General features: G+C 50.3%; 1 protein-coding gene and 1 pseudogene across 5 annotated transcripts in view; one reads left to right on the top strand and one right to left on the bottom strand.

Moving 5' to 3' along the window:
* DGCR8 (DGCR8 microprocessor complex subunit) overlaps positions 1-13,584 on the top strand; it is a 33,727-nt gene extending 20,143 nt beyond the window's left edge. For all 4 annotated transcript variants that reach the window (XM_081036868.1, XM_081036869.1, XM_081036870.1 and 1 more), the window contains 5 exons: positions 7,553-7,653; positions 7,987-8,093; positions 9,231-9,358; positions 10,693-10,806; positions 11,684-13,584. In XM_081036868.1, coding sequence (XP_080892994.1) covers positions 7,553-7,653; positions 7,987-8,093; positions 9,231-9,358; positions 10,693-10,806; positions 11,684-11,767 — 534 coding nt within the window. In that variant the 3' untranslated portion in view covers positions 11,768-13,584. The remainder of the gene's footprint in view (positions 1-7,552; positions 7,654-7,986; positions 8,094-9,230; positions 9,359-10,692; positions 10,807-11,683) is intronic.
* On the bottom strand, positions 4,843-5,460 carry LOC308492201 (iron-sulfur cluster assembly enzyme ISCU-like; annotated as a pseudogene). The gene has a single exon. The product of its transcript is annotated as an iron-sulfur cluster assembly enzyme ISCU-like (transcript).
* Positions 13,585-13,963: the final 379 nt, after the last annotated feature.

Consider the following 13,963-nt stretch of genomic DNA (forward strand, 5'->3'; position numbering starts at 1 on the left):
AGATAGCAATGAGTCAAGTTAAAACTCTACAAAGTCTTGTTGTTCTTAACAAGATTCAGTTGTTTTTCTTGAGTAAATACTCCTTCGATTGTTATCATTAATTTCCAGAATTCTGAAAAAGTTCAGTTGTCAATCTTTGACAGTGCTCTTGATACTTTATCATAGAGGGATAAATTTTGGAGATCCTTATTCTACTCCAGAAGTGCTTCAGGATGTATTTTTAAAATTTTAAAGTCTTTGTCTAGTAAGTCCATCTTCCTCAGGGATTGTTCGTAGTGACTGCTCCAATATTTTTGGACTGATACTGTTACAAAACACGGTAAAATGCCCGTGGCGGTGTTAAGTTGCACTCAAGGTTCTAATGTTTTCTATGTTTATTGTCATGGATAGGCCGCAGGTAGATCATAGACCCCACTCCCAGGAGAGCATCTCAAAGGACTTCAGCTTTATTTCTGAATGACCCAGCTGTGGAAAGATCGCACTCAGGGAGGCTTCCAAGGCACGTTGGAGAACCCCTTGCCTAGACCCCTACGTGCATCGCAGCCAGACTCAGGATGATTGTTGCAGTCGATGGTGCCTGGGCTATATGAGAGTCACCCCACCATTCTTTCTAAGAGGCAGCCCTCCCCGTCCTTTGATACGGAGTAGCAGAAACACGAAGCAATGACTGTGCTTCTGGTGCTGGGAAATGGCCTGGACGCAGGCAGGCAGGGATGCGTGGCTCCGGCAGCCTTTCTGGAAGATGGGACTTTGCTTTGATGCAGCTGTTGATCTAAGCAGGTTCTACTGTTGACCCCAGGAGAGGTCTCATCTGTTTGAGCTTGTAGGACCCATATCCTGCTTGCCGTGATTATTATTGTGGTAAAGTTTATAGTAATTCAAATAGATTAAGATTGATTTGAGAAATTGATGACATGTTAAGATAATTGAAATTCCTCTAGGGTTGGTAGAGTGCGGGTTGGGAATGCCTTGTTTCAAGGGAGCATCTAAGGGAGGCGCTACATAGTACGTAGCCTCAGTGATACCAGCATCTGACTTGGGTGGTTGCTGAATGAATAAACAGTTCAATGTTTTAATCATTCTAATGGTCCCTGTGCCTACTCTTGCTTTTTACTTCTGTGTTTGGCATCCTCTGGTTCCTCAGCGGGAGCTGCCCAGTTTTCTCTCTGACCAGCACGGGGACCCAGGGCCCGGGCGTGTCCATGTCCTCCAGCCTCGGCAGGATAATTTGTGTTCCTGCTAGACTGATAATCCCCACTCTGTATAACAGGTGCTTGCTGTAGCTCTGGCTCCCTGCTCTGCCTCAGCTGCCCTTTGCTGCCCACTGACTGCACGTGTGGCAGTGCCATGGGATACACACGTGGCGGGCAGCAGCTTGCCCCAGCCCGCACCATCACACCTGTCAGTGCTTCATGCTTGGTTCTGAGAGGCGGGCAGGTAGCTGAACAGAATCTCTTCTCTGTTGCAGGCACATGGTTTTGATGATGACCAGCTGGCAGTCTTTGTGTGCGATTGTTCTGTCATCGTCCACCTTTCCTTTTGTCCTTCATTCTTTAACTTAAACAGGATTGTTATGGCCTTAGCGTCATCCCTAGAGCCTTTCACTTCAAGGCCTCTGGTGAGGTGTCTGTGTGGAAGAGACCGCAGGTTTCTGGAAGTTGTGCTCGGGCAGACCCGGGCTGATATGTACCCTTGGTGTTCCCTTTCTTCCACAGACAGCAAGGTGACATACGTGGTCGGTCATACACCACACAGTAGCGGGATTTAGGTTCTCACCACGTACTCTGGGGCTCTTCTGGAAAGTGAATCATATCAGAAACTAGCCTGTAAAAGAGGAGGTTTCCCCAGGTGGAGAAGGGCACATGGGAGGATTGCCACGTGGATAGCATCAACTAGACTTGGAAATCCCAGGTGAAAGTTTCCCTTGTGCATACGAGGGGCTTTCCTTGTCAGTTCTCCAATTCTGACACTGTCTGGGTTTCCACAACTCAGCTCAGTTCTGACAACTGCTGTAGCAAGAGCTACATGGCGTTGGATGAGATCCCACAGGTGAAAGGGCTCAGTCCCATAAGATGGCCTCCCCCCAGAAGCCAGCCACAAATGGCATGCCCATGCTACCCACACTCTGCCCGCTCAACTCCAAATTCAGAGGTTCCCATGACCTCCCCTCAGATTCCATAATTTGCTGGAAAGACTCCCAGAACTCTGGAAAACACTTACCTTACGATTACTGGTTTATTATAAAGGATACACATGTACGGCCAGAGGAGGTATTTAGGTGGAGGTCCAGAAGTGTCCTGAGCACAGGAGTCTCTGTCCCTATAACAGTGTGGATGCACTGCCTTCCTGGCACATGGATGTGTTCACCAGCGGAAGCTTACACCCTAAATCTTGTTCAAGAATTGTATAACCCAATGTCCAGTCCCCTCTCCCAGGAGGTGGGGCTGGAAGTTTGGTCTTCCTGGTCACCAGGAAACTCACTCTGAGCCGCCTCATTAGCGTAAATGCAGGTGTGTCCAAAGGGGCTCATCGTTAATAACAAAAGAGAACTCCTATCATCTGGAAATTCTATGGGGTTTAGGAGCTCTGTGCCTGGAACGGGACACCAGATACCCGCGCCACTGCTCTCGAGAGGTGTTTTTTTCACACTTCTAATTTAATAGTATTTGTGTGCACACCTCCACATTTTGTGTTTCTTTCCTCGTTTTGAAATTTATCAGAGGATAAAGCAGCTTTCCAGTCAGGTTGGGGCTTGGAGCAGCACATGTGTTGGCCTGAACCTGACTGTTTCTGTCTCGTTCTCGTGAGTGGCTCAGTGGTGGAGGGCCCCTCTTCCCTGTGATGTCCCTGGAGATGTGACACCAGAGCCACCATGTGCTGTACAGGGTGCAGTTTCTTAGCTTGGGTGCTTTGGGGCAGTGTCTGCTCCTTGTTTGGACTCCAGCTGTGAGGGCCCTGGTGCTTTGGGAGCTCTTGCTGCAGGCTGCTGTCTGGGAGCTGTGGTGGCACCAGGTCTACGTGGGTGTGAGGTGGCGCAGGTACAGAATACAAGTGCTGCCTCGGGAAGGAAGCAGAGGCTCAGGACAGAACACCTTTGGTATTGATTAAACAAGGAGAACATGACCAGAACAGTCACCGTTCCCTTTTAAAGGCCTGGAAAGATTGCTTTGTATTTTATTGCTTTTTTAGGTAGCTGTGGGTTGGTTGGTGCACAGATACACTAGAATTGAGGCGTTAGTGACAAGTTGGTTTTTTTGTTTTAATTTATTTTTTAATTTGCATAGAGTTAAATTCGCTGAGTTAAATTTGCATAGTTAAATCATGTACAGTTCTGTGAGTTTTAACAAATGCATAGTTTTGCTATATAACCAATAGCACAATGAAGACAAACCATTTTCAAATGGTCCACTCCCAATTCTCTCGAACTATCTCTTTATAGTCAAAACTGCCCCCACTTGTATCCCCTTGTAGACACTGAACTGTCCTTATAGATTAGCCAGTTCCAGGTGTCCTCCCAGTGAAGTCACGGGCAGGCAACCTTTGAAGCAGGTCCAGCTGCCCCTGATGCCTGTGGCGTCATCTGTGCTGGTGGCTGAGTAGTGCTCCCCACAGGGCCATGTGGGTGTGCTCTCCTCACTTGAGGGGTGTTGGGGACCTTCCCAGTTGTGGATGATAGCAGTAGGCTGCTGTGAGGCTGTCCAGATTTCCAAGCACCTAGGATGGGCTTGCTGGGTCTTAACGGTAGGTGTATGTTTAACTAGAATTGCCCTTGCACCTTTATCAGGAGCCAGATGATCATGTGTGTGGGTCTGCCTCTGGACTCGGTCTGTCCCATTGGTCTGTGTGTCGGGAGAATTGATATTCTAATAATATTTAGCCTTCTAATTCATAAACTGAGCATATCTCCATTTATTGGGGTCTTTGATGTCCTTCGCTGGTATTTGGTCATTTTCAGCACGCAGATCCTGCACGTATTTTACTAGATTTAGACTTAACGTATTGTGTGTGTTTTTGTGCTGTTGTGCGTAGTACTTTAGCTTCAATTCTGACATGACTATACAGAGATACAATTTGTTTGTATATTGACTCTTTGTGAAACTCATTTATTCTAGAAGTTTTTCTATAGATTTCTTTGGAATTTCTATGTACTGGAACAGCTTGGCTGTGATTAAAGATGGTTGGACTTTTTCCTTTCTAATCCAGATACCTTTTATTTCTTTCTCTTGCTTTACTGTTCTGGCTAGAACCCCTGGTACAATGCTGAGTAGCTGCAGGGAGTGTGGACGTCTTTTGCCTTGTTCCTGATCTTAGGGGGAAGCATCCAGTCTCTTGCCCTTGAGTATGTTGTTAGCTATTAGGTCATTTTATCAGGCTGAGAAATATCTTTTTTATTCCTTCTTTATTGAGTGTTTTTTTATCATGAAAGGGTGTTGGATTTTGTCAAATGCACTTTGTGTATTTATTAACACATTATTATCATAAGATTTTTCTTCTTTGTTAAATAGTGAATTATGTTGATTTATTTATGATTATTTTTGTCTTGTATTCTTTTATTTATTGTATATTTGCAGATGTATTTTATGTACAATAGTTGGTTCCATCAAAGAATCACACGAAGGCATTCTATTGGTAATCTTCCCCAAAGTAGACTCAGATAAAATAGATCTTCGTGCACTTCATGGACTGTCAAAATTTTAGACTTCATTACTGATTTCTGTTTGAGGCCATACACACAATTCAAAATATACAGAAACTGGGTTAAGGCGATAAAAGTGGGCTGGAAAAAAACCACAGGATTCAGAACAGTTGCATTGTTCTGTGCATTTTTCTTGCATTAGAGCCACAACGTGAACAGCAAGTGTTGTGTATATCAACAAAGCTCTTTCATTGTAGTGCGAAGGGCTTCTGAAATCTACGGTGACTGCACAGAGGGTGGCAAGCAGCCGATGTGTCTAGCTGGAAGCTTTGCCAAGCGCTTACTTCTCTGCCTCTCCTTCCTTGGGTTCTTGTTTCAGTTTGTAATCAGACAGGGCGGCCAGCATGGAGCAGTGCAGTTTCACAGGGGGAAGGCAAAGTTCCTTGGTGATTTCTGTGTTTTTGATGATCAAGGCTTCCTCCACTATCTTCACTTTGACCCGTTCAGTGGTTGACGAGCTGGAGGCAATTGCAGAACCAGTCAAACGTTTTAAACCTGGCATCCAGAATCTTCCCCTTTTCATCAACTTGAATCTGTAATTTCAGTACATCACGCCATGCTGGAGCCCCCACTAATCCAGTTCTAATATTTTTAGATGTCTTGTTAAGAGACCCTTATGTTTCTAGGATTTTCGTAATGATCAACAACTTTGTAATAGAGCTGGGCCTGAGCTGACAGCTCCTGGGCTGGAAGGCTTGGGCTCCGGAGCAGCTGAGCTGACGCCCCAGCCTCAGATGGCTGGCTCCAGCCAGCTCCATCTTGCGGGCTTGCTGATTTATTTTTCTAAATGCATTCCTGGGATAAATTCTCCTTGGGCATGACATATATTCCTTTTTATGTGTTAATGGTTTCAATGTACTAATACTGTTTAGGATTTTTACACCTGGTTTGTGAGGGATTTTAGTTTGTAGTTTGCTCGTACTTTCTTGGTCTGGATACTGCCAGTGTCAGAGTTGGCAGTTGTCCCTCCTCTTGAGATTTTTAATTTTTTTTTTTTTTTTTTTTTTTTTTTTTGATTTTTAATTTTTTTTTAGAGTCTGTAGAATCAGTGTCATTGCTTCCTTAAATGTTTGGTAGTGGTCATTAATGAAGTCATCTGCACCTGGAATTTTCTTTGTAGAAAAGTTTTTAACTACAAATTCAATTTCTTGAATAGAATAGGGCAATTCAGGTAGTTTGTGGTTTTTTTAGGAATTGGTCCGTTTTACCTGAATGTTTGAATTTGCGGGTGGTGGGCTGTCTGTGGTGCTCCCTCACGGTCCTTCCCTGCCTGTCCAGTACTGAGCCTGTGCGGTTCTCGGTGGGTCGCTTCTGCCCTGTGCCTGTGCTCTCTTGAGCTGGAGGTCCCACACTTCCCGGCAGGTTAACCATCAACAACATGTAGCCACTTGGTGCAGCTAATCGTGCTGTGGGCTTTTGCCAGAGGCTGTTGGGTATTTGGGGGCTTCTGAAAGAGAGAAAGTGTGTGTGTGTGTTTTGACCTCAGCTCTGTCAGGGAAGAACCTGCAGCTACAGAGTATGCAGGTGGTTCTCCACCTGCTTGACCTGTTTACAGGCCCATAGCCCAGGTGCTGACTGCTGGTTAGAAGTGGGTCTTTACAGGCTGAATGAGAAAACCAGACACTGCTGATGGGTTGGCTTCCTGGCCAGCCATTGAGGACGGGTCCAAGGCCTGATGTCTTGGTGAGTAACTTTCTCCGGAAACTAACCCACACTGAAGTGGGCAATTGAGAGTGGAGGCATCTTGTGGGGACCTGTTGGAAGACAAATAGCCAAATGATAGCGAGAGGATTTCCTGTTTGTCAGAGTCAGCAGTCCTCTTCAGAAACAGTGCCTTTCTTTCCTCATCTCAGTCACAGTGAGCCTGCCTCCTCACTGAAGCAGGTGGAGGTAGAGGAACCCCCTGCCCTGCCCTGCTCAGAGCAGCTGTGTTGTAAGTGTTCTTATAAGAAGAGGGAAAGGGAGAAGGAGAGAACACCGTGTGGAACTGAGTGATGCCGCCACAAGCCACGTGGGGCTGCCCGAAGATGGACAGTTCAAGGAAGGCTCCTCCCTGAGAGGCTTCAGAGGGAACAGGGCCTGACTGACACCTTGATTTGGGACTTCTGGCCTCCAGAATTGTGAGAAAATAAATTTCTGTTGTTTTAAGCCACCCAGTTTGTGGTACTTTGCTATGGCAGCCCCAGGAGACTAACACAGCCCCCACTGGGGAGGCGGGCCATGCTCTTGAGTGGACTAGAGGAAATCCTCCATTCACCAGCGGGCGGTTGGGGTCAAAGCCACCTCCTGGCTGGCGTCTATCTCTGTTGTGCAGAGCTTCCCTTTTTCCCTTAAGCGATCTCCTGTTAAGCCTTCTTAACCTCTCTGTTCTTTGGTTGCAGTGATTGGCCTTAGAGCCAAGAGCAATTTGTGTTTGAGACTAGAGCCACGCAAGACCCTTTGCAACCTTCAGAGAGGTTGGCCTATTAGAGAGCAGCTTTTGTGTCTGGCTTCACTTCTCTTTTCTGTAATCTCACTTAGAGGATCTTCAAGTTTTTCACCTTTAGGTTTCTGATTAACTGTATGATCAGACTCAGATTCAGAAAAGGCTCTCCAGGCTGGCTAGCTGTGCAGCCCAGGGCCCTGCTGTACCAGGGTCTCCCACCCCATCCGTGGCACTCTCTCCAGTCACCTGCAGTGCAGCTCCTCGTTCGTGTCTCAGTGGGCCGGCTGGACAGTGAGGTGGGGGTTTGTGACATGCTCCGTACGGTAATAAGGAGGACAGGAAGCCCCTGAGAGAAGCAGACAGCATGGAGAGCAGCTCTGTGAGGCTGCTGGGCTAGGCCAGCACTTAGAAGTGGCTGCTTTGTTTTGTAGTATTTTAACCACATCAGTATCGAGGACTCAAGGGTCTACGAGCTGACCAGCAAGGCCGGACTGTTGTCTCCCTATCAGATCCTCCACGAGTGCCTTAAAAGGTAGGGTGGTGCTGCTCCTCCTAAGTCAGTTTGTGGGGGCTTTGCCCTGGGTGCCCAACATCCTTACTGGCTATTTATCCTGGCTCAAGACTCAATGCTAAAGACCGAGCCATTGCACGTGTTCTCTGTGTGCACGGAAGCCCCTCTGCCAGGCAGCCCCTCAGAGCCCCGTGGAATTGGATGGGTGTACTTGGGTAACCTCCTCTTCAACTGTGAGGGGATTTTGGGGAAAGGGTTGGCATTGTCTTCAGAGAGCCCTTAAAGAACTTTCTGGAAGCAGCTGTTTCCTCCTCCTCAGCTAATGTCACCCACTGTCTTTGTTTTCTCTTAAAGAAACCATGGAATGGGTGACACATCCATCAAGTTTGAAGTGGTTCCTGGTAAAAACCAGAAGAGTGAATATGTCATGGCGTGCGGCAAGCACACAGTGCGCGGCTGGTGTAAGGACCTTCCCCTCCTCCCTGCCACTCACCATGCTGTCAGATGACCATGAGGGTGTTGTCCTGCTGTTGCTTCCGGGCTCCAGCCATGTAAACTGACCGCCTATGGTTGTGGCCACCAGCATCTCACGTTGAGGTCTGAAGCAGTCAGCCTGAGGTGCAACTGTGATAGCCCTGTCTGCACCAGCTCTGTCCTCCCTCGTGCGGGCTTGGACTGGTCATTCTGTCTAGGCCTGCCACCTCTGCCCCTGCCCAGCCCTTGGACCCTGTGGCAGGAGCGGGCCCTGCTCTGCTTCCCTGTGCTGGGCACGCGCAGCCCTCTGCCTTTTGGTCCTGTGCTCTTTACCTGATTTGGGTTTTGAAGTAACCACTTTTTAAAATACAACTTTATTTTAAAAGAAAACTTACTGTAGCTACTATAAACACAAAACCAGTGCTGTGTAAATTGGAAGGGAAATTGCAGAAGCACAGTCAGACCCAGTGTGCCCTGCGCTCCAGCAGACACCAGTCCCGCTGAGACACTCTCCTGAGCAGGAGGGCAGGGCATGGGACAGACGAGGGATCCTGGCACCAGGACTCCCTCTTCGGAGCCGGGAGGCCCCGTATGGGAGCGTCGTCAGCCTCAGTCCACCCAACCAGAGTGCCCAGCTGGCACTTGTTTTCCAGATCTCTTCTGCCCCTAGCCCTGCCTGACCCCTCTCTAGAAACCTCCTCCAAAGCACACACACCCTCTGGAAAATCCTGTGGGCTTTCCAGCAGAGCCCTCCTCCCTTGCTTGCCTCTAAGGAGCCTCAGGCTGCATGCTTCATGACGCCTTGTTGCTGCTTGTCTGTGTGTCTGGAAATACTGGGTTTGTGGCTGGAGAGAGGCCTCTTAAGCTGTGTGATGTACCTTGGTCGCGTCCTGACCACCTGGAGCCTCTAGTGGGCTGTTCTGTGAAGTGGGGTGGAGGTGAGTTCTGGGCTGAGGTGCTGAGACGCTGGTGCCCAGTGCCACGTTGGAGCACTTCACCCCCTCCTGTGGAATGTGCCTTCAGCTCAGTGGGGGGACGCAGGTGAGCTCCTGGCTAGGCCAGGTGGCCATGTGGACAGCTGGGTGTTTGTGACTGCCTCTCTGCGTATCCTTCCCTCTTCGCAGGTAAGAATAAGAGAGTTGGGAAACAATTAGCCTCTCAGAAAATCCTTCAGTTGCTGCACCCACATGTCAAGAACTGGGGGTCTTTACTGCGCATGTATGGCCGTGAAAGCAGCAAGATGGTCAAACAGGTAACGGGACCCCTCTCCCAATCCTGGAGTACGTGTCTAGGGTCCCCCTGTCATGGGGACAGGGCCGGGCATCTCTGCTCTGGTTAATGGCTGCCTCTGCTGGGCTCTCTGCTTTGCCATCCTGTGACTTTGTGGGGTGGGGGTAATCCAGGGCTGAGGGACCTGGCGAGTCTCTGGCACTGTGGCAAGGGGCTGGGGGGGCAGGAGATGCAGGTGGCGAATGCTGCCCGCCCGGCCCTTGGTTCAGTGGCGGGAACTCGCGTGCTAAAGTGCTGGTCGCGGCCATGGGAGAGGAAGCGTGCAAGGGCAGCTGTGCCCGCGACGAGTATCAGTCGGCTTGGAACGCAGCAGCCTGTGTGTGCCATCTGTTTTGTTTCTGCTGCTTTACCAAGAGCTCAAGATTTAAACCAATACCCTTAGGTTTTGTGTGCTCTGTGGGGTGGAGGGAAGTACTGGGCGGTGAGTTTACACTTTTGATTTTTCCTGATGTTTACAGAAACGGTCTGGGTTATTGACACCCCAGTAAGTAGAGGGGTGGTCGGTGTAGAGGGTGGGGACTGCAGGTGGTGACTCTGAGAACCGTGCTGGAGACCCTCGGGCCGTGCCTGAAGAGGTCCTCCATCTGGGCCTGACAAGGCAGAGTGCGGGACGGGACAGGCCCCTAAGGTGCTTAGAGGAACTTTAGGGTGTGTGTTGTTGAGAAAACTCAGATGCAATAAAGAGGAAGCTTACTCTGCCTTTGGTATCTGCCCTCCTTCTGTGCCTCCTCTCGGGCTCAGATTGAGGGAGAGAAAGCCCACTCTGGCCTGCGGTTGGAACTGTCCCCGAGCTGGAGGGTGAGGGGTCCAGCCCAGGCACAGCCCAGCATGCAGCTTTTGGAATGCAAGTGGGGTCTGGCAGCCCAGGCAGGGCAGCCGTCCTGAGAGATGGGGGTCGTCAAGACAGTTTGATCCTGCTCTGAAAGTCTAGGGCATGCAGAGCTCAGCTACTGGGGCTGACGGCCTCCCAGCCAGGGCGCGGCACTACAGTCTTAAGGCTCTACGCATAGTGAGTGCCTGGTCGGTGGCTGTGTCTGAGGCCATGTCCAGCTCCCCTGTTGTGCCTGGGCAGGAGCGGAGACAGCTGGGGGCCAGGGTGCTTCTGCCCCGTGAAGGAAGTCGTGGCTTTGCCTATTGAGGATGGGGCAGTGGGGGCAGCGTGGACTATGCCACGTTCTCTGCTCCTGCATCAGCCCACCAGGTGCAGGCTGAGAGTGGGGCAGCCGGTGTGGGGTCATTAAGCTCTAGCTCCTGGTCCCCGGGGCCGTTCTGAGAGTGCGGCCTTGTGCTCCCCAGGAGACCTCGGACAAGAGTGTGATTGAGCTGCAGCAGTACGCCAAGAAGAACAAGCCGAACCTGCACATCCTGAGCAAGCTGCAGGAGGAGATGAAGAGGCTGGCTGAGGAGAGGGTGAGCATGCGCCGGGGCTCCTCCTGCCCTCCAGCCCCTCACCCTCAAGGCTTTTCCTTGAGCTTCAGCATTCACGATGCTTATACCAAATCACTGTATTTTTAGTCAGTGAGATCTGGCAGGATCGGATCTCTTGGCCTGTGATTATGAAGGGCTTGGCCTCTTGTGTGTTGACTCTGGGTCCCCACTCGGTGTTGACTGTTTGAGGCAAGGACAGTGTACTGGCCAGGCCACCGTCACTCAGGGTCCTTGTGGGTGACAGACTGCCATCCTGGACTTCTTCCTCCCGGAGTCCTAGGCAGTTCTGTGAGTGTGGGGGGGAAGTGTGGTTCACAGAACAATTGAACCGGGGTAGGGCTAGGTCCCCGTGCAGTTTCCTAAAGCCACCCACGTTAGAGGCCTCTGGGTTCGGACTTTTCAGCTGTTATCAGCCCGGGCCTGTGTAAACCCTGAAGGAGGTATCTGTTGTTTCTGTGACCTTTTGGGTCCAGGAGATGCTTCGTTCCTGCCATCAGGTGGGGGTGGGGAGAAGGATGCACCCAGGTGGCTTGTTCCTGGTAGCTGGGATCTCCCTGGCCCTTCTTTTGGGTGTGCGTCCTGATTCCCAGGAAAGTGCCAGCATGCAGTGCTTTGTGGTGGCATCGAGGGAGACCCTTCCACCAAGCCCCCTGCCCAGCCCACTTCTCAGGCCTTCCTGCTTCCTTCCAGCCTGAAATCACAGAGCAGGGGTGCCTTCCTACTCCAGATACTGCCTGGTTCCAGTCTGCTAGACTTACCCCCCCCACACACACAACCGTCCCTCTCCAGAGCCTCTTGCCTGAAATTGAGCTGCATGTTCCCACCTCGCCAGCATCCCTGACTTTCATTGTTCTTCTAGGAGGAGACACGGAAGAAACCCAAGATGTCTATTGTGGCGTCTGCCCAACCTGGTGGCGAGCCCCTGTGCACTGTGGACGTGTGAGGCAGGTGGCAGGCCGAGTGTGGGGGCTGCCAGCTTCGCTGCCAGGGACACCACACACTGCTCTGCAGCCTTGCGCCTTCAATCTAAATTCTTCCCGAGGCCCCATATCTGAGGGTTGGGGCCAGAGGGGTGGGGCTCTGGTACACCGGACAGCCAGGGCCACATACTGTTTCCTTGGGGCTGCCCGCAGGTCTGAGTGGACGTGTTCGAGTCAACTCAGCCTGCCTGTACATGTGGAAGCCAAGCTTGGAGATAGCTGTGGACTTCTGCTTGCTGCAGACTGGTTTTATGAAGGTTTTCATGAATTTTAGTATATAACATGCACTGACAAGAAATGATAGTTGGATGACAGATGAAATGAGAAAGTGGTAGTCAAGTCTTATGGCGTCCTATACCCAGGGTTCCTTTGGGCCACTGTAGGGACCTGGTCAGAAGGTGCACGCTGGCACCCCATGCCCTTTCCTGCCTCCTGTGTTTTCCCTTTTTCTCTGAAAATGTTGTAACAGGAAGGAATATTTCAAACCTTTTTGGTTTAAACACAATTTTAGCGTCAGAACTATTTTCAGAGATTGTAGGTAAACTGTCAAGGTGATTCTTCTTCAGCCAGTGTGAGTCTTCACGTGGCTTATTGCTCTGACTCTGGGCTGGGGTGAGGTCCATTTTTCTGAGTAAGTCTTAATGCCCTAGAAACTCACCTTCTTAGACACCAAGGCCCCTCACCTTCAGTGGTTTCTGGCAACTTTTTACTAAAGCTTTTTGCACAGTCAAGCCCCACCTGTCCACCCTTCAATTTTTAAAGCTTTTATGATATTTTAGCATTTGGAAAGAAACTTTTACAGTGAGTAGAAGATAGATTTGGAATCATGTAGCAGATATAAACAATGCATTTTGGCACGTGGATTTATTTAAGAAGAGAAAACAAGGACCTTCAGTGCAATTGCCCGTTCTTAATCACAAACTGGCACCTCTCCAGAGCTGGCACAGGCGAATGGAGAGTGTGGCTGTCCGGCTCCCGTGACAGGCTTCACTGGGTTTCAAAGGCAACTGCTCTGTGTAGCCAGCCGGGCCTGGTGACCAGTTCGCTTCTCTGACCAGTAGCTTATGTTTTCCAGGTGGCCCTTGTGGACAGGGACAAATGTGACCCTGCCCCGAGTCCCATGGAACGTGGGTATGCTTGGGGTCCTGGGTTTTCCCCACATGCAGGGTAGTGCTGGTCAGCCATTGGCTCCGTTCGCAGCTCCTGTTCCGAGTATCATGCTCTTGGCGCACTCCCAGATGCAAGAGCCCAGTGTTGGGTTGTAGTCCTTCTTCTTCGGGCGTGCCCATCTCCACCATACCCCCCTGGATGGGATTGATGGTGTTTCCAGGAAGACTGTCAGCCTTGTGGGCCACCTACAGTGTATCCCTCCCTCACCACATGTGACCAAGGTTGGCTTCTGTGTTGACCTTTATAACAAAATTCTCAAATCAAGTTGCTGTAATTAGACACTTGCTTCTGTCTTGCCTCTGCAGCTGTGAATAATCATTTGACCGTGACTGTTTGCCCTTAGAACAGCCAGATGCGCCATTGTGAACCAAAGCTTTGTGCACACGTACTAGTAGAAGTGGGTGAGACACGCTGCGGCCTCCCCATGTCCTTTCTCTGTCCTGTGTATGGGTGTGAATGTTGTGTGCACATAGCTGTGCTGCGGGGGTGGAGGGCAGGGAGAGCCTGTGCTGATGTCACCTCTGTGCATCATGTACCTCCCAGGTGACAGCTGTGCCATGGCTGTAACAGTGAGCCTTGATTGTCTGGACGCATAAAGCAAAACTGTCCAAAAGGTTCTGACTGATGTTTCTTTCTTTAAACCATGGGAGACGAGCCCTTGGAAACCCTCAGCTGGCCACAATTTCTGGAGCAGTCCCCAAGGGGCTGGGCACCTGCCTGGACACAGCTGCTCTTACAGCCACTGAGCAGCATCTCAATCTGGCCCCTTCCTTGGTCACTGTGGAAGTGGCCTCCCTTCAGGGCGTGGCCAGTTAGGGATGCAATGATGTTCAGGGCCCTCCCTTCAGTTGGTGCAGGAAAGCTGGGGACTAGGTAGGCAGGGCCAGCCCCTTGCCCTGTGCTCTCTACTACACATTTACATTTGGCCCTTGGCCGTAAGAACTGAATCTTTTCCTCTGGGGTTAAGCATAAAACCAGACTTGCCATCA

Source organism: Rhinolophus hipposideros, assembly GCF_964194185.1.
Source record: "Rhinolophus hipposideros genome assembly, chromosome: 24".
NCBI lineage: Eukaryota > Metazoa > Chordata > Mammalia > Chiroptera > Rhinolophidae > Rhinolophus > Rhinolophus hipposideros.